Source organism: Grammomys surdaster, unplaced genomic scaffold, assembly GCF_004785775.1.
Source record: "Grammomys surdaster isolate TR1022 unplaced genomic scaffold, NIH_TR_1.0 125504, whole genome shotgun sequence".
NCBI classification, from domain to species: domain Eukaryota; kingdom Metazoa; phylum Chordata; class Mammalia; order Rodentia; family Muridae; genus Grammomys; species Grammomys surdaster.
Window position 1 is genome coordinate 519,609 of NW_021620360.1, and position 23,602 is coordinate 543,210.

The 23,602-nt window shown below is 46.9% G+C and overlaps 2 protein-coding genes and 1 pseudogene across 4 annotated transcripts in view; 2 read left to right on the forward strand and 1 right to left on the reverse strand.

Moving 5' to 3' along the window:
• LOC114638045 (H-2 class I histocompatibility antigen, D-P alpha chain-like) overlaps nucleotides 1-23,602 on the forward strand; it is a 111,927-nt gene that overhangs the window by 22,697 nt on the left and 65,628 nt on the right. The window lies entirely within an intron of this gene.
• On the forward strand, nucleotides 7,521-23,503 carry LOC114638052 (annotated as a pseudogene).
• Nucleotides 14,881-15,435, reverse strand: LOC114638050 (ADP-ribosylation factor-like protein 4A). Its single transcript, XM_028786410.1, has one exon. It carries the CDS (start codon nucleotides 15,433-15,435, stop codon nucleotides 14,881-14,883), a length of 555 nt encoding a protein of 184 aa, XP_028642243.1.

Sequence of the window (23,602 nt, forward strand, 5' to 3'; positions counted from 1 at the left end):
TCTCTCTCTCTCTCTCTCTCTCTCTCTCTCTCTCTCTCTCTCTCTCTGTCTGTCTCTGAGAATGTAAAGGTGACACTCTGGAGCCTGATTGGGGAGTTCAGGGACTCCCAGAATCCCCTGTGAGTGGTGGGTTGTGGGAATGTTGTCTTCAGAGTGATGGTTCATGACTCTCATTTTCTAGCATGAAGACAGCAGCCTGGAGTGGACAGAGTGACAGACACTGTGTTCAGGTCTCTCTTGTGATGTCTAGAGTCCTCGGTTTTCTTTAGACAACAGTGTCTGAAGTTCCTTGTGATCCTTTGGGTTCAGAGTGAAGAACTGTGGAGCCCAGCCTGCTCTCCATTTAAGGACCTTGTTGCTGCACTGCCCTGTGTCCCCTTCTATAGCCAACCTTCCTGGTTTGAAGTGGAAAGACAGGGTTCATTGGAAAGTCAGTTGGATGGTGTTTTGCTGGGGCAAACACATGAAATGTTTTATTAAAGTGGACACAGGTGAGAAAGACTAAAGCCGACTGGTGAAGGAATGTTTCACTGAAGTAGACACAGGAGAGAGAATGTTCTGCTAAAGCAAGCACATGAAAGCACACATGATGAAGGATTTTTTGCTAACAACGTGCATGTACTGGTCTACCTTACATTGCATAGTTGAGCTGCATTTGTTGGTACTCCAATGTGAGAAACAAACCAAAAAACTGCTGGTGGTGTGCTGCGGTTTGTGGCTACTTTCATGTACTCTGGCTGATAGGATGCCTGTGCTGAGGGACGACTCCTGCTGAGGCAAGGCCCATGGAGGACACCTCATGTTTGGAGGGTATAAATAGGACTCCACAGAGTGACCGAGACAGAGCTTGGCTTCCTGGTACTGCTAGCTATGCAACACTTGTGGGTCTTGGGTCTTCACTGGTCTTTGCTTCCCTGAGTGAAGCATAGCTGAGAACTTCTGCTGTTTCTGTTGGTCCCTCCTGCTGACTGGAGCCTAGTCCTGCCTGTCTCTGCTAGGTTGTGTCACAGATGTTGCTAACCAGACTCTACCAAACCAGACTGCTGGTGTATCCCTGATGCGTTTGCAAGTGGTTAGAGCTGCCGCTGGTTTCCAGACAATACAGACAGGAGATGCTCCAAAGAACAATCTCTAAACAAGTCCACTTATCCTGCATCCTATAGTTCTTTTCCACTATCTCTGGTGGGTTCCAAAGAAAATTAAAGTGTTTAAGCCATCTTTAAAAATAGAATTTGAAAAAAATTAAAGTTACACTAGTCCGGCAGCCGGGAGGGAACATCTGCATCCTGTCAGCTCCATGCTGCCCTGAGCTGCAGCTCCTCACTTCCACACAGAGAACAAGAATCTGAATGTGAACTAGAAGTATACATTACAGAAACTTATTAAAAGATTTCTAATTCATTTTATACAATTTTGGCAAACTCAAGTAAGTGCATTAACACATTGTTTATGTTGTATGGATGTGTGTGCTTAAAAAAATTGATGTTTCTTCATTAACAAAAGGCATTCTTTTTGTATATCTTTATTCATTTTAGTTTTTATTTTATGCCTTTACTGATGTGTACCTGTGTGCCTACGACATGAGTGTGGGTACTCCATGGAAGCCAGAAGAGGGTGTTGCCTTCCCTGGAGCTGGAGTTACAGCCAGGCAGTTATAATCCACCCAAGGTGGGTGCTGGGAATCAAACTTAGGTTCTCTCGGAAAGCAGCAAGTGCTCTTAACCACTGAACCGTCTCTCCATACCCTACATCTGTATTTTTGAATGACATTTATATTTTTTTATTTCTTTGGGTAACTGAAAACATGATGAGGACTCATGTCCCTCATGAGATTTGATCAATCTCCTCAAAAGACTTGGATTGTCAAGATGGGCATAGTGGAACATGTCTATAACCCAAGAACTCTGGAGGCAGAGATAATGGGATCACCAATCTGAGAGCAGCCTGGAGTGTACCCACAGCATAGGTATAGCCAAACACTACCTCAAATGAATAAAAACAGGTGTTGGGGCAGAGGTATAAACAAAATACCAGATCAACCAAAGCTTAAATGTATAGAAACCTACTATTTTATAATGTGGCACACTCAAGGTACATATATTTACAAGCAGGCAAAAACACACATTCATGTAAAATAGAATAAATCTTTTTTAAAGATTTGTTTTATTTATTTCATGTAAATGAGTACATTGTAGCTGTCTTCAGACACACCAGAAGAGGGCATCAGATCCTGTTACAGATGGTTGTGAGCCACCCTGTGGTTGCTGGGAATTGAACTCAGAACCTCTGGGAGAACAGTCAGTACTCTTAACCACTGAGCCATTCCTCCAGCCCCGGAATAAATCCTAAAATTAAATAAAAAGGAGCTTGAACATGAGTAAATAATGCTGCCATCAGAAGTCACTGGTCTTTAACTCTGAATCCCACTGCTGTGTGTGGGATATCTCGCTACAACTCCATTGCCAGGGAACCCCCCATCCCCCGACCTAAGCTTCAAAGACAGCACAAGCTAGTGCCATTGTTCTTGGTTGGTTGTCCACCATAGATAGATGCTAAGACTCAACTTCTGAAGACACCGCACACTTTGAATACAAGACACACACACACACACACAAAACCAAGCTGAAAGCTTCCTCCTGATGTTTGGGGATTGGATCATGCAGTCTGTGACCCAACAGTCATGAATCCCTTGATGGACTCATAATATGGTGGCATGATCAGGAGTTGGGGGATGATAGGAAGGGGTGTGTGGTCATAGAAAGGAAGCCACTGTGTTATCTACAGTTGTCCCAGCTGTAGTCCCTGCGAGCTGTAATACCAACCATCTAGGCGGGATCTGTCCACTCGTGTAATAGTGACCGTTCAGACAGGATGTGTCCATTGGCTCAATAGCGGCACGATTGTCCAGTGATTCAGAAATGCCACCCATAGGTTCAAGCATTTGAACTCTTGGCCCATAGTTGGTTGTACTGTTGGGGAGTCTTGGGACTTTTAGACTGCAGCCTTCCTGGAAGAAGTAAGTCACTGAGGACAAGCTTTGGGAGTTTACAACCTTGACTCATTTCCAGTTTGCTCTGCCCTTAGTGTTCATGGATGACTGAAGATTTGAGCTCTCAGCTTTGCACCCTGGCTGCCCGACATTATGCCTCCCTCTCCCTCTGAAACCATAAGAAAATCTTTCTTCTATAAGTGATTTTAGGAGGGGGTGGAAGAGGACAAGGAGGGAGGGAAGGAAGGAAGGAGAGAAGGAAGGAAAGAAAGAAGGAAGGGAAGAAAAAAGGAACAGAAGGAGGAAGGAATAGAGGGATGGAGGAAGGAAGCAAGAAAGAAAGAATTTTGTAGTTATGAGGCTGATCAGCCTGCAACATCTATCAACCCATTGATCACTATGGTTGATTGATTCTACTGATTTGGCTAGCTCAGCAGATGTCCCCTTCCTTCCTCACCTCTCCACAAGCCTGCGTTTATCCCCAAGCTGCAGGCTCAGAGGACAAGTAATACCTCCATGAATATAGGCGGACTGGTCTATGGTTCCCTGCTAGAACTTTCAGCAGGCTCTCAAGAAAGATTCTTGTGTCTACAATCTGAGGTGATACCTGCCTGTAATATTCTTTTCTTTTTCTTTTTCTTTTCTTTCCTTTTTTCTTTCTTTCTTTTTTTTACAGTTAGAGTACTTTTATCTATGAGAACTCTTTTTTAATTGTTTTTATTATTTCTTATTGTGTGCACATGTGAGCCCAGGTGACTATAAAAGCTAAAGAAAGGTATTGAATCCCATGGAGCTGAAGTTAGCTGTGGTCATGGGCTTCCAGCTCTGGGTGCCAAGATTTAAGATTTATTTATTTATTTTATGTATATGAGTACACTGTTGCTGTCTTCAGACACTCCAGAAGAGAGCATCAGATCCCATTACAGATGGTTGTGAGCCACCATGTGGTTGCTGGGAATTGAACTCAGGACCTCTGGAAGAGCAGTCAGTGCCCTTAACTACTGAGCCATCTCTCCAGCCCAAGACACGTGTTCTTAACAACTGAGCCACCCCTCCAGCTCCTCTGTAATTTTCTGTCTTTTAGTCTCCCCTCCCCACCCTCCTTAGGTTTTGCTATTTCAACTTCAGCATTTCCATTTTACTGAAATTTGCAAAAGATATTAACTTTCTCTAGACGGATCCAGAAGTTTTTTTGTTTTCTTTTTTGTTTTCTCTTTTTCTCCCCCAACCCCCAGAATAAGGTATCGAGGTGGAATTGAGCCGTTCATCTGCCTCATGCGCTGTTTTGTTCTACAATTATCAGAATGTAGGATGTGCTGGAGACACTTGGGTCTGTGTTTGCTGATATTTTGTCCATCCACTCTACCAGCACAGAGGTGAGGAATTTCCAGCCTATAGTAGGAACCTGTCTGCCCAGTGTCTGCTGCTATAGCTGAGAGGACCCCTGCTTCTGCAAATGAGTGTCAGAGATAAGTTTGCCTCTGGTTCTGAAACCCCAATAGCAGAGAGCAAAAATAAAAGCTGAGGTGCTTGCCTGGAGAAATGTAACTTCATACCCAGTGGGCTCCTCCCTAGTGGGTGGTCCTTGTAGCAAGCAGCCTCCAGGGTCCTACACTGAGCTAACCTCAGAGACCAGAATCTGAGCAAGTGGGGTAGGGAGGGCTCTGGCCTGTGGAATGCCAGCCCAGAGAACTTCAACAAACCCCAAGACTCTTGTTTTAAGGTGGAAGTGAGTGCTTGAGGGACCAGTCCAGATGGTACTGGCAAGGTCCCGCCTTGATGAGGGGTGTGGGTAGTACTTTGAGCCTGAGAGGCTACCTCCAGCAAAGTGGAGGAGAAGAGACATTGACAATGCCAGATGAAAATATCTGATCGACATATGAAAGAGAGACAGGGGTTGAAGAGATGGCTCAGCGGTTAAGAGCACCACCTGCTCTTCATGAGTTCAATTCTCAGCAACTACATGGTGGCTCACAACCTATCTGCAACAGGATCTGACACCCTCTTCTGGTGTGTCTGAAGAAAGTGGCAGTGTACTGAATACATACACACAATAAATAAATCTTTTTTTAAAAAGGCATTATTTTTTAAAAAATATTCTTAAAGAAGGAGAGAGAGAGAGAGGGGTGGGGGGTGCCTTCCAGAACTATTGGTTTAAGTATCCAGAACAAGCTAAGTGGAGAAGGTAACAAGACTCAAGAAAAAAGGAGGAGATGCATTTGGAACCGCTGAGAATCCCTGCTAAGTCTCTGGCACTATGCAAGTTAGCAAGAGTGACAAGATTGGTCTATGCAGAAACTACAGGCCTGAGCAGTGAGCCACCCACCTCTGTCCAGAAATCTCCACTTTCCCTGGGGAAGGTTCCAGAGGAGACTCATCTTGACACCCGAGCCCTTCATCTTTAATCCCAGCATTTGGAAGACAGACAAGCAGATCTCAGTGAATTCCGGATTAGTTTGGTCTACATTGAAAGTTCCAGGATAGTGAGAGCTATGTAATAGAGACACCCTGTCTCAAAAAAAAAATTTATTGTGATACTAAAGAATCTTCAATTCAAAAATTATACTTTGTAAATCTTAAACTTAACAGGGATAAAATTATGAAATTTTAATCATATAAAAGTAACCAATTTATTGTAAGCTGTAGTTAAGATATACAAAAATAATTTGTCATCTTGTAAATGATCCAGTTCTTATGTGCTCAGAACTGTATTCGTACTCAAGCTAAGTACAAATGTAATTCAAAGTTGCAGAGAGATCAATTTATATCTCCCGTATTTAGTCTTCTGCATATGTTGTCAAAGTTAAGCCTGAAGAAAGTAACTGAAAACAAGTAAACTTAAAGTTTGTTAAACATAAAATAATTTTCAAAATTGAGTGTATAAAAAATTGATGATGCAGGTTGAAGAGCTGGCTCAGCAGTTAAGAGCACTGACTGCTCTTCTAGAAGTCCTGAGTTCAATTTCCAGCAACCACATGGTGGCTAACAATCATCTGCAATGAGATCCGATGCCCTCTTCTGTTGTGTCTGAAGAGAGTAACAGCGTACTCACATACATTAAATGAATGAAAGAATTAAATAAATAAATACATAATTTTTTTTAAATCTGGTTATGCCAGATGGTGGTTGCACACACTTCTAATCTCAGCACTTGGGAGGCAGAAGCAGGTAGATTTCTGACTTGAGGCCAACCTGGTCTACAGAGTGAGTTTCACAATACCCAGGGCTACATAAAGAAACTGTCTCTAAAAATAAAGCAAAAACAAACAAGCAAACACAGACACACACAAACAAACAAACAAACAAACAAACAAGTTATGAGAAATTGAGTACTTGAGCAAACTGGATTAAATTTGCAATACACATGCATGGCAGGATGTCCTCAGGTCCAAGTAGTTCCTTTGGATGGAGCACAGTCGCCAGAGTGAGTTGTGTGCTAGCTTCCTCACAGGCTGCATGAGGAAATAAGACACACCAGAAGCCTGCTGCTTCTACTTCTGGCTGTGTAGACCTGACCAGGAAAACCTTCCTTATTTACAGGAAAGCTGAGTTACTCCTCATGTCTTACCAGTCAGGGAAGGATTCCCTTGCCCTGTGAAAGATCTCAAAGTCTGCACCCACATGAAGACAACAACAGAGATGCAATTATTCTGCACTTGGTGCCTCCCAAACTGACCTATGAGGATGCTATGAACAAGGGAGCCTTGTCCGTAGCCCACCACCTGACTGGGTATGGGACCTACATGTTAGTTCAGTTGGCCATGCCATTTTCCATGGCACTCAATTCTTCCTCTTACCGGACACTAATGCCAAGGTCCATACCTCAATTGCCCATGTTCCATGATCAAAGGAAGCTTCCAGTTACGCTGCCCTCAAATTCAAAGCTTTGGAAAGCTATTCGGAGTACAATCTTATCAAAATTGACTCACCAGGACTCTACTTCTCTCTTTTTCTAACTTAATGTCTTTATTGATTATTTGGAAATTTCACATGATGTGCCACAATCCCGTTCACTTCCCAGTCCTCCAAGCTGACCCCCCCTAATGACCACCCCCAAAACAAAAAAAAAGAAAAATACAAAGTCTAATTTGTGTTGCCCATATGCTCACTAAAGCATTGTCAAACTCTCAGTGCCCAGAGAGCTTAAAGATACCTGATTCCTTCCTCACCACACCCCCATGGAAGCCATCAACTGTGAAGAGGTATACATGTCAGCATCCTTACCACAATTTTTAAGTTTTCAACGACTTCCTGTCCTTTTTTTTTTTTTTTAAAGAGGGCGATGAGAAAAAGTTTGTCACAGAAGTCTTCTATGTCTCTCATTCTCAGCTATGAGCCTGGAGTCATCCATACCTTTATAGTCAGCAGCACACATTTTGGACTTCCACGCAGTTTCTGGCTACAGCATGGACCACGGTGTCACCCTCAGCAGCACGCATTTGGAACTTCCACTCGGTGCTGCGGGCACTGGTTGTAAAGTCCCCTCAGATCTGCAGGAATCAAACGCGCTCTGAATTTCTAGATCTGCCTGATGGCACCCTGAGCTTTGCTCCTGCTGCTGGCAGCTAACCTGATACCCTACACAGACCCGCGCTGGTGAGTGGGGGGGTCGGGAGGGAATCAGCCTCTTCCGGGAGGAGGGGCGGTCAGGCAGAAATGGGGAAACAGCGTAAATGCTTAGTAAATGCGTCCATCCGACATGGACCTTAGCTCAACCCCCATCTGAACTCATTTCCCGAGCCCGCACCCAACTCCCCTCCGGGCCAGAGCTCCGCCCCGGGGTCTCTGTAAGATGTCGGGGTTTCACCGCATGCCCTCCCCAGGATCACACTTGATGCGGTATTTCCACACCAGCCTCGGGGAGCCCCGGTACATGGAAGTCTGCTACATAAAGAACAACCAGTTCCTGCACTTAGACAGCAACGCGGAGACTCTGAGGATGGAGCCGCATTTGTCTTGGGTGGAGCAGGAGGGGCCAGGACCATTGGGAGCCGGAGACACAGAGAGCCAAGAATGAGGAGCAGACTTTTCTAGTGAACCAGAGGACCCTGCTTGGCTACTACGACCAACCCTCTGTAGTCAGCACCATGAACTTTGGACTTCCGCGCCATTTCTGACCCAGCGTTGACCATAGCATCCGTCTGTCCGTCCTCAATTTTATCATTCTCCCCTGGGCACCTAACTCTGTTCAGTCATCTTTCCTTCCAGTTTCCTGAGTTCACTTTTTAAAAACATCTTTCCATGGACCTGCCCTTCGAATCAGAGCCTCCACGGATCTCTCAGGCTCCCCTGAGCTGCTCTGCAGGCTGCTGAAGGCTGAGCCCAGATTACAGCCGAGTTGATCAGCCCGCAGGCGGCAGGCAGCAGCGAGACCAGAGTTTGATCCCAGGGATTGACAGGAAGGAAGAAGACTGTCTCTTGAAATTTGTTCTGAGGCTGTCACAAATGTATGGTGGAATACACACACTCACCCTGACTCCCCACCAACACGATGTAATTTCACACACACCACCACCAACAACAACACAAACAAACAAGCAAAGAACACCCTCCAGCTTTTGCCCCACCTGTCATTTTCTGACCATAATGAACACAGAGTGTCCCTGGCTAGGAGGAGTGAGCACACCCACCTCATCCTCCACCCACCCACTCTGCCTGAGTGTACTGACTGTCAGGAGTGCTGCAGGGCATGGAAACCAGTCTGGGGAGGGGAAAGGATCCACCCCCCCCCCCTTAAACTGGAGCCATCACAAGTGATTGTTACTGCATTCCTTACAATGCAGCTAGCTGTTTCTGGTGTGATCCTAGGCAGGGCAAAGCTTCAGGATCTCTGAGGATTTGGAGGATTTCCAGGCTAGAGAGAGCTTGGTAAACACGGAGGGAGGGAGAGGGCCCTCCCCCAAAGAGAGAGAAGGAGGACTGAGAACCCTAACTTTGTATCCTTCAGAGCTCAAAGCAAGATTATAAAGAGGAAAGTGGAGCTGTTAGCCTAGAAGAAGGACAAAAGGTTTGCCGCTGCTGACTCATCCCCGCTGGTTCTCTCCACTCTCCTCCTCTCCACTCTGCTCCTGCCCTCTGTGCACCCCTACACTCTTCTCACCTCCACTGTGCTCCCTTCCTCCCTGCTAGCCTTCACCTCTGCTTTCCTTCACTCTGCCCCCTCCACCCTGCTCCTACTCTCTGCCCTCCAGTCCTTCCTTTGGCCCCTTTTCTATTTCCTCTTATTGTCAAATTCCAAAAATAAAATAAAATAAAATAAATAATAATAAAATAAAAAATACAGAACTGCCAGCACCTTCAGATGTTTTAAGAATTTATTCAGTATTTTCTGGACATGTTGTAGAGGACAATGACTATGTCCCTGATATAAAGGAGTGTTCCCTAGCCAGGCACGGTAACACACATTTTTAATCCTGGCACTCAGGATGCACAGCTTTCTGAGTTTGAGGCTAGCCTGATTGATTTACACAGGGAGTTAGTTCCACCAGCACAGCCAGGAGGGAAACCCTGTTTTGAGCACCGCCTCTGCCCCATCCTCACCCTTAAGTCCCACCCCCACCCTGACCTCTAACCCCACCTTCCCTTCTCTGGTGTTTCCAGGAACACTTTGGGCTCTGCCTCTGTTGCCACTTTTGCCACTGCCGCTGTCGCTGTCACCGAGTTCTCAGAGCCCCCAGGACATTCACCATTGCCATTTCCAGCTGCAAATGGTGTTCCAAACTGAACGAGTTCTTCTTGTCTTCTTAGGATTTTTTTTCCTGGATTATTGAGCTACGGGATTGCTGGCTGATGATCCTCTGTCCTAGCCTCCGCGGCTGTCAGGAAATCTGTTCTTGGGCAGCATAGAAGCCTGACATCCCTGCAACACAGCATCCAGCAGGGTGCGATCCTTATGAACAGCCTGGTTATGGCCATGCTAGCCAGCCTCCCTAGAGGCATGCTGGCTAGCCTTACTAGGGACTTGCTAGCCAGCCTAGTTAGCTCCCCCCGCCCCCCCCCAGCTCTGTTCCCGGGAAAGAAGCTCTTAAAGCAACAGCTGAGTTTAGGGAAGGAAGGGGCAGGTGTCTGCTTTACCAGAGGGACAGGGGGAAACACCGTGATCACTCACTATGAATTGCATAGACCCAACCCTCACAAGGACTTTCATACAGCACTCTACAATTGAAAATTAAAGAGCTACCTTTTAAAATAGACAAGGAGGTATGTGGTACCCTGCAAGATTGGCCTTAGAGGACCACCCACTTTGTTGAGAGTGCCCATGGTGTCTTTGATATAGAAAGTGAGGGTCCTGCAATAAGGCTCAGATCTCCAGGACAAGAAAAGGCAAGAGTATGAGAACTGAGCCCTGCCACTCAATGGTGACTACAGGAAAAAAAAAATGCTGACCTCCACTAGGAAAAATTCAACACTCCCAGAACCCAAAACAGTCCTTCCATCCCACTCTGAGTCCCTAAATAATGAGAGCTCAGGCACATGGGAGTTTGACCTGTCTCCTCCCCAAACCATCTCTTCCTGGCTTTCCCACCTGATATAGACCCCAGATCTGCTTACCAAGGAGAAAAGGCTCTGGTTCATGGTGAAGACAAGATCCTCCCAACCTGCTCTAGAACAGCTCTAGAGAGCAGGACCTAGCGATCACTTCAGATCACTTGCCCTGTGCTGCACGAAGTGCAATGTACAGTCTGTAACTGATTGTCTAAAAGTAATGTCACTCCAGCAGTGCCCGATATTCGTCAGCCTCTTTAGAATATGTGAGTGGGACTCCATCCAATGAAAACTGTGGACTGCAGATAATTAGTAACCAAATATTCAGTCTTTCATTGGTTGATCACCATGTCTCCCACAAAGCTTTTGAACCACTTCCGCACTTTTTCTAACTTTGTGGTTTGTGGTTCTAAGATAGAAACTCTCAGGGGTTATTTCAAATTTTCTGTTGCTCACTATCCTGATCTAGGGTTGGGATTCTTGGTGCTGAGTTGGGCAAGCATGCCACCATTCTCCAGGGAATGCCAGTCTGGGGTGGACAAGGAGGACACTGACCCCCAGTCATGGGACACCATCTCACCCTACATCATCTTAGAATGACATTAACCAGTAGTCATTTTTAGTGTGATTAACTAATTAAATCTTATCATATAAGTGGGTGTCCTAGGTAAACCTAGAACTTGGTCTCTGGTGCTTGAAGGACAACTTCTCCAGCTCTAAGGAAAACACCTATGGAGCTTGGAAGACAAGCTCAGGTATCTCAGTGGGGAAAGCACTTGCCACCAATGCTATCCCTGAGACCCACACAGGGGAAGGAGAGAATGAGTTTCTGTAAGTTTCTTTCTGACCTTCACATCTGTGCTGAGGCCAGAAGATGGCTGGGAACACATGCATACATACATACAGACAGTCTCTCTCTCTCTCTGTCTCTCTCTCTGTCTCTCTCTCCTCTCTCTCTGTCTCTCTGTCTCTGTCTCTGTCTCTCTCTCTCTCACGCGCACACACACACACACACGCACACAGAGGAACTCACATGTTCATACAGTGAATGAAATAAAATTTGTAAAGTCAGGACTGGAAAGACGGCTCAGCAGTTAAGAGCACTGACTGCTCTTCCAGAGGTCCTGAGTTCAATTCCCAGCAACCATGTGTTGGCTCACAACCATCTGTAGTGGGATCTGATTTATTCTCCTGGTGTGTCTGAGGCAGCTACACTGTACTCATATGAATAAAAATAAAAAGATAATAATATTTTTTTTAAAAAATTAAAAAGCCAGAGTTTGGGGTCTTATTATTTGAAGGGAAAGAAGATTAGGAAGGGGAAGCAGATGCAGAAATAAGATTTGCCTGTAGGTCTCTTCTCAGCTCCAGACTAAGGAGAGTGTGGGGGGAGGGTAACATAACAGTGCTCTGTCAAGCAACACAGGGTTCTGAGCACAGCCTGCTATTGAGGTGTGGGATGGAGTAGCCCTAGCAGGCTCTTCCCCATCTGCCTAGTTTCACTCACCTCGCCCAAACTCTGCGAGGTCCTTCTGTCCTGACACTGATGGCAAGTTGACAGTTATCACCTCCATTGGAAAGTGAGATTCTGAAAAGACAACCAGCATCCTAGCCAGCACTGGTTGTAAAGTCTGCCCAGATCTGCAGGAATCAAACGTGCCCTGTACCTCTAGATCTGCCTGACCTAACTTTCCATGTTTGTTCTATGCTGGGTGGCTGCCCTGGCCCCAACTGAGACCACCACAGGTGAACGCAGGGTGCAGGGGGAAATGACCTCTGCCAGGAGGAGCCAGGACTGCACCTGCAACCCTGCCTTTCCCAGCAGATTATCTGTCCCCTTTCCACCTGCATTCTTTCATTTGTTTGAGCCCTGTGCCCTCCTGGTCTGAGTACTGTGCTCTAGGTCCTGAGAGGAGGTCGGGTCTCACTGCTTACAGTCCCCAGGCTCACACTCCCTGTGTTATTTCCCTACTGCCATCATGTCCCAGCCTGGCCTTGGGGAGCCAGGATTCATAGAAGTTGGCTGCCTGAACCACACACATTTCCTGCGCTGGCGAGAGGCAACTGCCTGACTTTCTCCTTTAGACTGAAACATTCCGTGCTGGAGCCAGTAGGAGGCAAAGGAAGCTCAGGAAACACAAGAAGCTACAGACTCACTGAGTTTACACAATGTAACAAGTCCCTGTCAGGGTTGAACCAGCAGCGCTTCCTGAGGGAGAAGAAGGGACTGTTGAAGGGAGCTGTTGGCTGCGGTGCAGGGGACTGCAGTGATGCAGCTGTTGTGAGTGGACATGCACACTGGGCAGGGCTGCTCAGTGATTATCTCCTGACTCACACATGCTCCCATGAGTAACCACGGAGCTCAAGGTTCACCTAACTGTCCTTGGATCCTTGGTCTTCTGTCACTGTCTCTGTTTGAGGTGGAGGAAATACATTCCTCAAGCAGGTGACAGAGCTGTGTCCGTTGTCATCGGCCCATAGTGTCTGTTCCAGATATGTGCTGTAAGGTCTCTGCTTCTGAAACACACTAACACATAATACAGCTTTGCTGGCCTGAGGAACGTGTACTGACCAGGAAAGACTCATGTGATTCAGTGCAGGAGAAACAACAAGGACAGGCTGTCTCAGGATGTGGAGGGCAGAGGGGAAGATGTCCAGAGTGCAGGTGAGAGGAACAGGGCAGAGCGGTGTTGGGTTTTATGATCCCTTACAACTCAGTATGGCCTACTGGCACATGCCTTTTTCCTTAGCCTTTTGCAGAAAATGACTCTCCACTCTCCTGCCCTCCACTCTTCTCCCCTCCACTCTTCTCCCCTCCACTCTTCTCCCCTTCACTCTTCTCACCTCCACTGTGCTCCCTTCCTCCCTGCTAGCCTTCATCTCTGCTTTTCTCCACTTTTCTCTCCTTCACTCTGATCCCTTCTACTCTGCCTCCTACTCTCTCCCCTCCAGTCCTTCCTTTGGCCTCTCTTCTATTTCCTCTTCTATTTCAAATTCCTTTAAAAAAAAAATACAGAACTGCCAGCACCTTCAGATGTTTTAAGAATTTATTCAGTATTTTCTGGACACATAGTAGAGGACAATGACTGTGTCCCTGATATAAATGAGTGTTCCCTAGCCAGGCACAGTAGCACACATTTTAAATCCTGGCACTCAAGATGCACAGGCAGTTTGAGGTTAGCCTAATCTACACAGGGAGTTCCAGCACAGCAGGGGGGGGGAAACCCTGTTTTGAGCAACACCTCCGCCCATCCTCACCCCTAAGTCCCACCCCCACCCCCACCCTCACCCCTAATCCCACCCCTGGAAAAGAAACTTTCCTGCATCTGTCCCTCAAGTACATGAAGGCCATCTGATCTACCCATGGCCCAGGAAGTAAACTGGGGCCTGTGGTCCCTGAGCATGCTTCCCCCACCCCTGCTTGATCACCCCTGCAGAGTTTTGCAGTCACCTAGCAGCCTCTGATGCTTTTGTCCAGTGCTGCTGGAGAACCTGTAAGGGTGATTTAGTCTCTCTGTTCATCAGGAGAGCTGCTGTGCCCTTGGCTTGGATCCTCTTCTTGGAGCTCCAGTGGTTCCTGCTCATGGGGTAATCTCAGGTTTCCAATCTTTCTCTGTAAATGAGATAGAAATATCAATATTGCAAACCATGAACAACTTTTCCACCTCACATACCCTTCAGCACCATTACCCACTGTCCCCTGCATGCTCCTGTTCCTTTCCTGTTTCTCCCATAGATGTGAAGGAAAAACTAAGAGGGCTACCTACCCAACACAGCCAGAGGGCTACACCTCCCAACATTCCTGTGGTGACCACAATGGCTGCAGTCTCCCAAAGCTTAGGACTTTGGGAGACCCAAAGGAGTCTCAGCCTGAAGGGAGAGATGTCCTAAGGGCAGAAAGAAAAATCAATTAGGAAAGCATCCCTTGCATCACAGAGAAGGAAGTTTGTTTGTTTGGGTTTTTTTCCTCCCCGCTGCTCTTCAAAGTTTTATTTCACTAACTTCAGGTCAAATTTCCACAAAATTGTTTTCTGGTCAATTTCCAGCCTTTTTTGGCTTCCCAAAATGGTAGTACCAAAAGATTTGTGGGTCAGGGAGAAGAGACCACACTTTAAGAAGCATTGCATTTACTCATCTTCCACAAGACAACAGAGTTGGGTATCTGTCTGTTCAACAAAACAAAGATTTAATAGTATCCATGAGGGCAGACAGGCAAACCAGACTGCAGACACTCTTCAGCTTGTCAGAAGTCAGACCAAGGAAAACCTAGTCCAGACCTATGTATAACAGGTATCAGCATTTTCACTTCTTTTTCTGCTGCTGCAACATCTTTCTTCTTTTAATTATCATATCATGTAGTTTCTCAAGTCCTTCCTTTAGCCCATCTCCTAGGATTGCACAGGTGGCTACAAATGCCACGGAGTGGATGAGCTCAGTTCACCCATTGCTAACAGCTTCTCAATCTCAGAGAGGGAGAGAGTGAGAGAACGAGAGAGAGAGAGAGAGAGAGAGAGAGAGAGAGAGAGAGAGAGAGAGAGCAAGTTCCTCCTGTCTTTTTTGTTAGCAACTAAAAGCACAGGGCCTCCCTGATTTTCTGATATCCTACTTATTTTATGAAGTTGAGACCTAGCTTCTTCCATTCTCTCACCATCAACAGTGTCCACCGTAAACACAATGCCATCTGTGCAATGGGCATATGACTTCCACAGTGGTCTTAATTTCTCTTGCCCACCTACATCCCTGAAGTGAAAGGTGACTGTTTTAGAATTGTCCAAGGTTACCTTACTTTTCTCAGTGTTAAGTCCTTTGGTAGGTATGGTATTTACAGAGTCCTTGAACTGCAGCCTGAATAAAACTGTTGTCTTTCCAGCACTGTCCAAACCCAGAATATCAACATGAAAGGACTGAAAGGACAGAAGGCAGGACAGGATGGAAGTCTGGTATGACAGTCCATTTGCCATTTCCATCCGCAAATGGTGTCCCAAACTGAATGAGTTCTTCTTATCTGTTTAGGATTTCTCTTCCCAGGTGACTGAGCTACAGGATTGCTGGCAGATGGTCCTCTGTCCTAACCTCCATGTCTGTCAGTCGCTGCCAGGAAGTCTGTCCTTGGGCAGCTGAGAAGCCTCACATCACTGCAGCCACAGCATCCAGCAGGGTGTCCTCTCTAGGTACTTGCTTGGCAGCCAGGTTAGGGGCATGCTAGCCAGCCTCCCTAGGGTCCTGCTCACTGGCCTCTGCTAGGGCTTGGTAGCCAGCCTAGTTAGCCTCCCCTTACCCCACACCCACACTCACCCCAGCAACCTCCCCCCAACCCAGCCAGGCCTTCCCAGAGCTCTGTCCCTGAGAAGGAAGCTTTTTTTCTTTCTTTTTTTATCTGACATTTTATTTACATTTCAGATGTTATCCCCTTTCCCCAACCCCACACACACACCCAGGAACCCCCTATCCCATCCCCCCTCCTCCTGCTTCTATGAGGATGTGACCCCACCCACCCACCCACTCCCACATCCCCACCTTCAAATTCCCCTACACTGGGCATCCAGCCTTCACTGGACCAAGGACCTCCTCTCCCACCTATGCCCAACAAGGCCATCCTCCCCTACATATACAGCTGGAGCCATGGGTCCCTCCCTTTGTGCTCCCAGGCTGGTAGTTTAGACCCTGGGAGCACTGGTTGGTTAGTACTGTTGCTCTTCCCATGAGGTCAAAAACCCTTTCAGCTCCTTCAGTCTTCTCTCTCACTCCTCCATTAGGAACCTCATGATCAGTTCAATGGTTAGCTGTGAGCATCTGCCTCTGTATATGTCAGCTCTGGCAGACCTCTAAGGAGACAACTATATCAGGCTCCTGTCAGCATGCCCTGGCATCCACAACAGCGTCTACCTTTGGTGACTGCACATGGGAAGTATACCCAGGTGGAACAGTCTCCAGACGACCCCTCCTTCAGTTTCTGTCTCACACCTTGTCTCCATATTTGCTCCCATGAGTATTTTGTTACTCCTTCTACAAAGGACCAAAGCACCCACACTATGGTCTTCCTTCATCATGAGATTCAAGTGGTCTGTGAGTTGTTTCTTGGATATTGTGAGCTTTTGGGCTAATATCCAATTATCAGTGAGTGCATACCATGTTTGTTCTTTTGAGATTTGGTTACCTCAGTCAAGATGATATTTTCTAGTTCCATCCATTTGCCTAAAAGTTTCAATAATTCATTGTTTTTAGTAGCTGAGTAATGCTCCATTGTGTAAATGTACCACATTTTCTCCATCCATTCCTCTGTTGAAGGACATCTGGGTTCTTTCCAGCTTCTGGTTATTATAAATAAGGCTGCTATGAACATAGTGGAGCATATGTTCTTGTTATATGTTGGCGCATCTTCTGGGTACATGCCCAGGAGTGGTATAGCTGGGTCCTCAGGTAATGCTATGTCCTGTTTTCTGAGGAGCCACCAGACTGATTTCTAGAATGGTTGTACTAGCTTACAATCCCACCAACAATGGAGGAGTGTTCCTCTTTTTCCACATCCTGGCCAGCATCTGCTACCACCTGAGTTTTTGATCTTAGCCATTCTGACTGGTGTGAGGTGCAATCTCAGAGTTGTTTTGATTTGTATTTCCTTGATGACTAAAGATGTTGAACATTTCTTTAGGTGCTTGTTTTGGGGAGTGCTCACTGGCCTAGCTAGGGCTTCCTAGCCAGTCTAACTTGCTATCACCACGCCCTGCTCCATCCTAATGAGCCACGCCCCCATGCTACCCCACCACCTTTCATCATGCTCCGCCCCTACCCGCCATACCCCCAACCCCTGCTCCCCACCTCCACGCAGCTCTGTCCCCAAGAAGGAAGTTCTTAAATCAACAACTGAGTTTAGGGAAGAAAGGAGCAGGAGTCTGACTTTCCATAGGGACAGTGGAGGCCACCATGATCACTCAATATGCATTGCATAGACCCATCCCCCACAAGGACTTTCATACAGCATTATACAATTGAAAATTAAAGAGCCACCTTTTAAAATAGACAAGGAGGTATGTGGTACACTGCAAGATTGACCTTAGAGGACCACCCAATTTATTGAGAATGCCCATGGTGTCTTCTGTATAGAAAGTGAGGCTCAGATCTCCAGGACAAGAAAGGGCAAGAGTATGAGAACTGAGCCCTGCCACTCAATGGTGGTTACAGAAAACAAGTGCTGTCCTCCTCTAGGAGAAATTCAACACTCCCAGGACCCAGCTCAGGCCTTTCCATCCCACTCTGAGTCCATAAATAATGAAAGCTCAGGTACATGGAAGTTTGACCTGTCATCTCCCCAAACCATCTCTTCCTGGCTTTCCCACCTGATGTAGACCCCAGATCTGCTTACCAAGGAGAAGAGGCTCTGGTTCATTGTGAAGACAAGATCCTTCTAACCTACGCTAGAACAGCTATAGATAACAGGACCCAGGGATCCCTGCAGAACTCTTGCCCTGTGCTGCACAAAGTGAAATGTGCAGTCTGTAATTTATTATCTAGGTAATGTCACTCCAGCAGCCGAGATATTAGTCAGACTACCTTGATCCGCCCTCAACCTGCCAGATATGGTCAGGAGGAGCCCTTACCTACCTTAACTAACCGTAACTTAACTAACATAACTTATCAGTACCTTGTTATGACTCACGTTCTGTATCTTTACCATCTATTAGGTTCTTGTGGCCCTATGGGTGGATCCACTTACGAAGTACATGAACTACTTCTCCTTGGGCATAGTCACTTTTTTCAGCTTAAAAGAGTTACAGCCCTCCTCATTCTCTGACTGGAGATCTCTGAAAGGAAGCCATTCACATCAAATAATTAAATAAAAACAATAGAGAGGGCCATCAAAAAAAAAAAAAGGCAGTTGCTACCAAGCCTAAGGACCAGAGTTTGATCTCAGGAATCCACAAGAAGAAAGAAGCAGGTCTCTTGAAAATTGTTCTGAGACTGTCACAAGCACTTGTTAGAATGCATGCACACACCCGCACTCTCCACCAGCATAAAGTAATTTCACACAAATACACACACACACACACACACACACATCACCACCACCACCACCAAGAACAACAACACAAACTAACAAAGAAACAAAACACACCAGCTTTTGCTCCAATTCATTTTATGACCATTATGGGATATAGAGTGGTGTGACCACATCCTCACCTCCCTCACCTACCCACCCACCCACACCACCCTATCCCATATACCAAGAGTCAGGAGTAGTGTGGGCACAGAATGGAGTCTGGCTGTAGCTGAGTGCAAAGGGCAAGAGGGTTCTCAGAAGGATGGCTTGTGGCAAGGTACTGTCCCTAGGAATCAGCCCACAACTTCACTACCCCAGGCCAGCCTGACAACTGTCTGCCCTTTTAGCCATACCTTACCCACCCTTCAGTTCCCTTACTGTTGATTGAGTATAAGTGAGGAGGACCTGGGACTGAGTAGAGAAAGACCTGCAGACCCAGAGAGACTTTCCCACCTGTCCCCTACTTGTATTTCCTCCCCCACAATAAACAGCTTTCTTCAACTGCTTTTTCTGTTTGCGATGCTGGAAATTTCTCTCCTGCTGCTAGTTGCCCTTGAGATTTTTCCTGACTTGTAAGTCAACTGGCAGAGGAAAAAAAAAAGATCAAGAATTTTTTAGACTGTATCATTACTAGGTGAGCTTTAAACTTTAGAGTCAGTATCTTGGTGCTAAAACCGTGTTTTATTTTATTTTCTAAGTTCCTTAAAAGTTGTGTGGCTGTGCCCATGCAGCAGTGGCACAACAGTGGTTTCTCGGGTGACAGGGACTTACCTGTCAGCCCTGATTTGGCTCAGCTTTTCATCTGTCTGGAACCAGGACAGACAGAAGGTTCAAGGGAAAGGTAAACCCATCCCCACCCTGCTATGAGGACCAACTGAACCTCTCTCCTGTGTGTGTATTAAGAGCCCTCACTCACCCTGGCCTGAACTCACAGCAGAGACTCTGTGTCAATGAGAGAAACCTTCTTATGTCCCTTGGAGAAGTCAGACCTCTACCCTGACCTCCAGCTTTGGCTCCAGCTGTCATTTTCTGACCATAATGACCACAGAGAGAGTCTCTCCTGGCCAGGAGGTGTGACCACACCCTCCTCATCCCCTCAGGCACCCACTCCACTCATCTGGACTGACTGTGTGCAGAGAAATCAGTCTGGAGACGTGAATGGAGAAATGCTTTGCTTCCTCTAAAACTGAAGCACTCCACACGTGATTTTTACTGTGTCCCTGTTTCACTGCAAAGCAGCTAGCTGTTTGTTCTGTGATCACAGGCAGTGCAAAGCTCCAGGATCTCTGAGGCTCTGGAGTATTTCCAGGCAGTTTTAGGAACTTGGTAAATACAGGGGGAGTGGAACGGGGTGGGGGGGAGAGATGAGAAGGACTGAGGACCCTAACTTTGTATCCCTCAGAGCTCAAAGCCCGAATAGAAAGTGGAAAGTGGAAGTGTCAGCCTAGGATAGGACAAAAGGTTTGAGGGCTGACTCATCCACTCTGCTTCTCTCCCCTCTGCTCCCCTCCACTCTGTCCCCCTCCACCCTGCTTCCTACTCTCTCCTCTCTACTCCTTCTTTTGGTCTCTCTTCTATTTCATCTTCTTATCCAATTCCCCAAAAAATCAGAAATGCCAGCACTTTCAGATGTTTTAAGAATTTATTCAGTATTTTTTGGACATGTTGTAGAGGACAATGACTATGTCCCTGATATAAAGGAGTGTTCCCTAGCCAGGCACGGTAGCACACATTATTAATCCTGGCACTCAGGATGCATAGGCAGATGGCTTTCTGAGTTTGAGGCCAGACTGACCATGGAGTTCCAGGACAGCCAGGAGAGGAAAATCCTGTTTTGAACCCTAGCCCTACCTGACCCCCACCACTGAAACCCACCCCACCCCGACCCCACTCTCACTCCTAACCCCACTTCTGAAAAGTAAACTTTCCTGCATCTGTCCCTCAAGAACCTGAAGGCCATCTGATCTACCCATGGCTCAGGAAGAAAACTGGGGCCTGTGGTCCCTGAGAATGCTTCCCCCACCCCTGCTTGATCACCCCTGACAGACTTTTGCAGTCACCCCAGCAGCCTCTGATGTTTTTGTCCAGTGCTGCTGGAGAACCTGTGGGGGTGATTTAGTCTCTCTGTTTATCAGGAGGGCTGCTGTGCCCTTGGCTTGGATCCTCTTCTTGGAGCCCCAGTGGTTCCTGCTCATGGAGTGATCTCAGGTTTCCAATCCTTCCCTGTGAATGTGGAAGAAATATCATTATTGCAAACCACGAACATTTCCTGTTTCTACCACAATTATCTTAGTATGTTTTCAGGTAATTGCAAAATTTTTCTACAAAACTATGAATAGAAAAAACAAAGATTTGAGATCTATAGAGGTGTTGCCTGTAGCCCTCAGAGAGTGAACAGGCTCACCAGGAAAGCAGGTAGAGGCAGGAGAGAAGTTGATAGTGAGACAAGCTCAGCGGGGACAAGCAGTTTAGTCAAAAGGAAGAGCAGAAATTGACCTTCAGAAAAACCAGCAGGATTGAAGAAATAATTCACTCAGGTCAATGTTAAAGGAGACTGTGATGGTCTGAATTGATCTCCAACTTGACAGTATCCAGAGTAGCCTAGGAAAGTAGTCTACAGGCACAGTTGGAGGACTTTATCAAGAGTAATTTGCTCTCTGGCATGTCTGGGAGGCATTGTCTTCTTTAGGTTGAGTTCAAAAGACTCTTTCCTGATATGGACAGAACTTTGCCCTGGGCTGGAGTCATAACTACTGCCAGCAACCACAGCTGCCACAACTCTCCCATTTTGTTACCAGGATCTAGCTGAGTTCACATTCCCAGACTTGGGGACCTGCTTCTACTCTGTCCCTCCAAATATTTTCTTAATTGTCTATAAACCAGCAAATGAATATAGAACCTGCTGTCATCATGATCAGGATGGCTACATTGTAAGAATAGAGTCATTTGCCTGCCAAGACTTCATTAACAGCACACAGCTCGCCTGCTTTTGTTCCTTTATCACCTTGAGCTCTGGACCAAATGTCTATGAGGATGAGTCAAGGGTCTTGAAGACAGGCGTTTTAGGAAATGTCCAGTCTACAACAGATACTCCCTTGCTTAGCCCCTCATGTCAAAGTAGGATTGGATGGCCTGGAACTCTCCCTAGTCCCCATTGCATCCCACACCACACCACCCTACCTACCTTGCTCATTTTTTGTTGTTCTGCCCTCTAAATATGCAATACAGCTTCCCCTCAATGCTGCTCAGATCCTGAACTGGCCACCTCCCTGAGCACTCAGAATATAAAGCTTTCATTTTAAAGCTTCTGTCTCTGAAGTGAGTTTTCTCAGCTTCCATCCAGAACCCAACAACACTGCATAGAATGGAGAAATCACTGCCTTTGGAGATTTTTGCTCCCTGACTGGATGTACTGGAACCAGCTGCTCCATGGGTCTGTGAGCCAAATGTACACTTCCTCCCTTGTGTGTGTCCGAGTATTTTTTCAAAGCAATGGGAAAGGAAACTGAGACAGATGCCCTCATGCCATACAGTTAAACATTATGGAGAGTTACAAACTGAAACTCACAGGACTGTGAAGTCCCTGTACACATCAAAATGTAGAGAAAGGAAAATTAAGGCAGTTTAAGGCATGGCTCATGTGGGACAGTGGTGGCACACACCTTTAATCCCAGCACTTGGGAGGCAGACGCAGGCAGATTTCTGAGTTCGAGGCCAGCCTGGTTTACTGAGTGAGTTCTAGGACAGCCAGGGCTATAAAGAGAAAACCTGTCTCAAAAAAACAAAAAACAAAAAACAAAGTAAAAAAATCATGTGTTGTATGAAGTGCAGTGTGCAGTCTACGACTGATGGTTTAGTGACTAATGGTTTAGTGACTAATGTTTTTCACCTGCCCAGGTGATATTTGTCAACTACTTAGGAAAGTAGTTTGTTATATGGAAGACACAGAGGCTTGTTACTGAACAATCTTCCAACTTCTCCATCTAACTAAGATTGAAACTGCTTCCATCCCAGGGGTTACTTGAAAATTTTGTTGCACACTGAGCTGAGGTAGGGTTGGGATTCCTGGTGCTGAGTTGAGCAGGCATGCCACCAGTCTCCAGGGAATGCTAGTCTGGGAAGACAAGAACCCTGACCCCAGTCATGGGAACCCACCTCACCCTACATCATCTTAGAATGATCTCAAACAGCAGTCAATTTTAGTGTGATTAATTAAACTTTATCATATAAGCAGTTGTCCTTGGTATCACCCCCACTTGATCCTGAAAAAACAACCAGGGCATTGGTTGTAAAGTCTGCATAGATCCGCTGTAATGAAAGGTGCCCTGCATCTCTAGATCTGCAGGACGGAAGCCGCGTCCCCGCGTCGCCCACTGGACCCTCCGCCCCTTCTCCACCCGCGTCCCGAGCCCCGTGCCCTGCTCCCCTCCCGGCCCGCGCACCCGCCCCCAGGCTCACACTTGTTTACATATTTCATCACCGCCACTTCACGGCCCTGCCTCGGGGAGTCCGGGTTCATCGCGTTGAGCTACCCGGAGGACACGTACGTAGTTCGCAGTTCCTGTGCTTCGACAGGAGCCGCGCGCGCTGCAGGTGGAGCAGGAGAAGCCGGAGTATTGGGAGCGGGAGACACAGAGTGTCAAGAGTGAGGAGCAGAAGCTCGGAGTGGACATGAGGACCCTGCTCGGCTATTTCAACCAGAGCGAGGGCGGTGAGTGACCTCGGGTCGGAGGTCATGACCACTCTGCTTCACTATGGACATGATTGAGATGCTGTGTGACCCAAGTCCGAGGTTCTCCCCAGCCTGTGGGACCCGCGGAGACCCTTGACCTGGGACCCAGTTTCACTTTAATTGAGGGGATTCCTACGGAAGGATGGGCGGGCATGGTTGACTGTTGAATCCCGCAGGTCCTCACACCATCCACCACTGGTATGGCTGTGACTTGGGGTCGGACGGGAGCCTCCTCCGTGAATACTGGCAGCTCGCCTAGATAATCCATGATTACATTGCCCTGAATGAAGACCTGATAAGATGGTGCAGATCACCGGATGCAAGTAATGAAGCAGAGAGACAGAAGACCACCCCCCCC

What these genes read in the sequence shown, in the direction of transcription:
- LOC114638050 (XM_028786410.1), bottom strand. Translation starts at nt 15,435, where the DNA reads ATGGCAAATGGACTGTCATACCAGACTTCCATCCTGTCCTGCCTTCTG.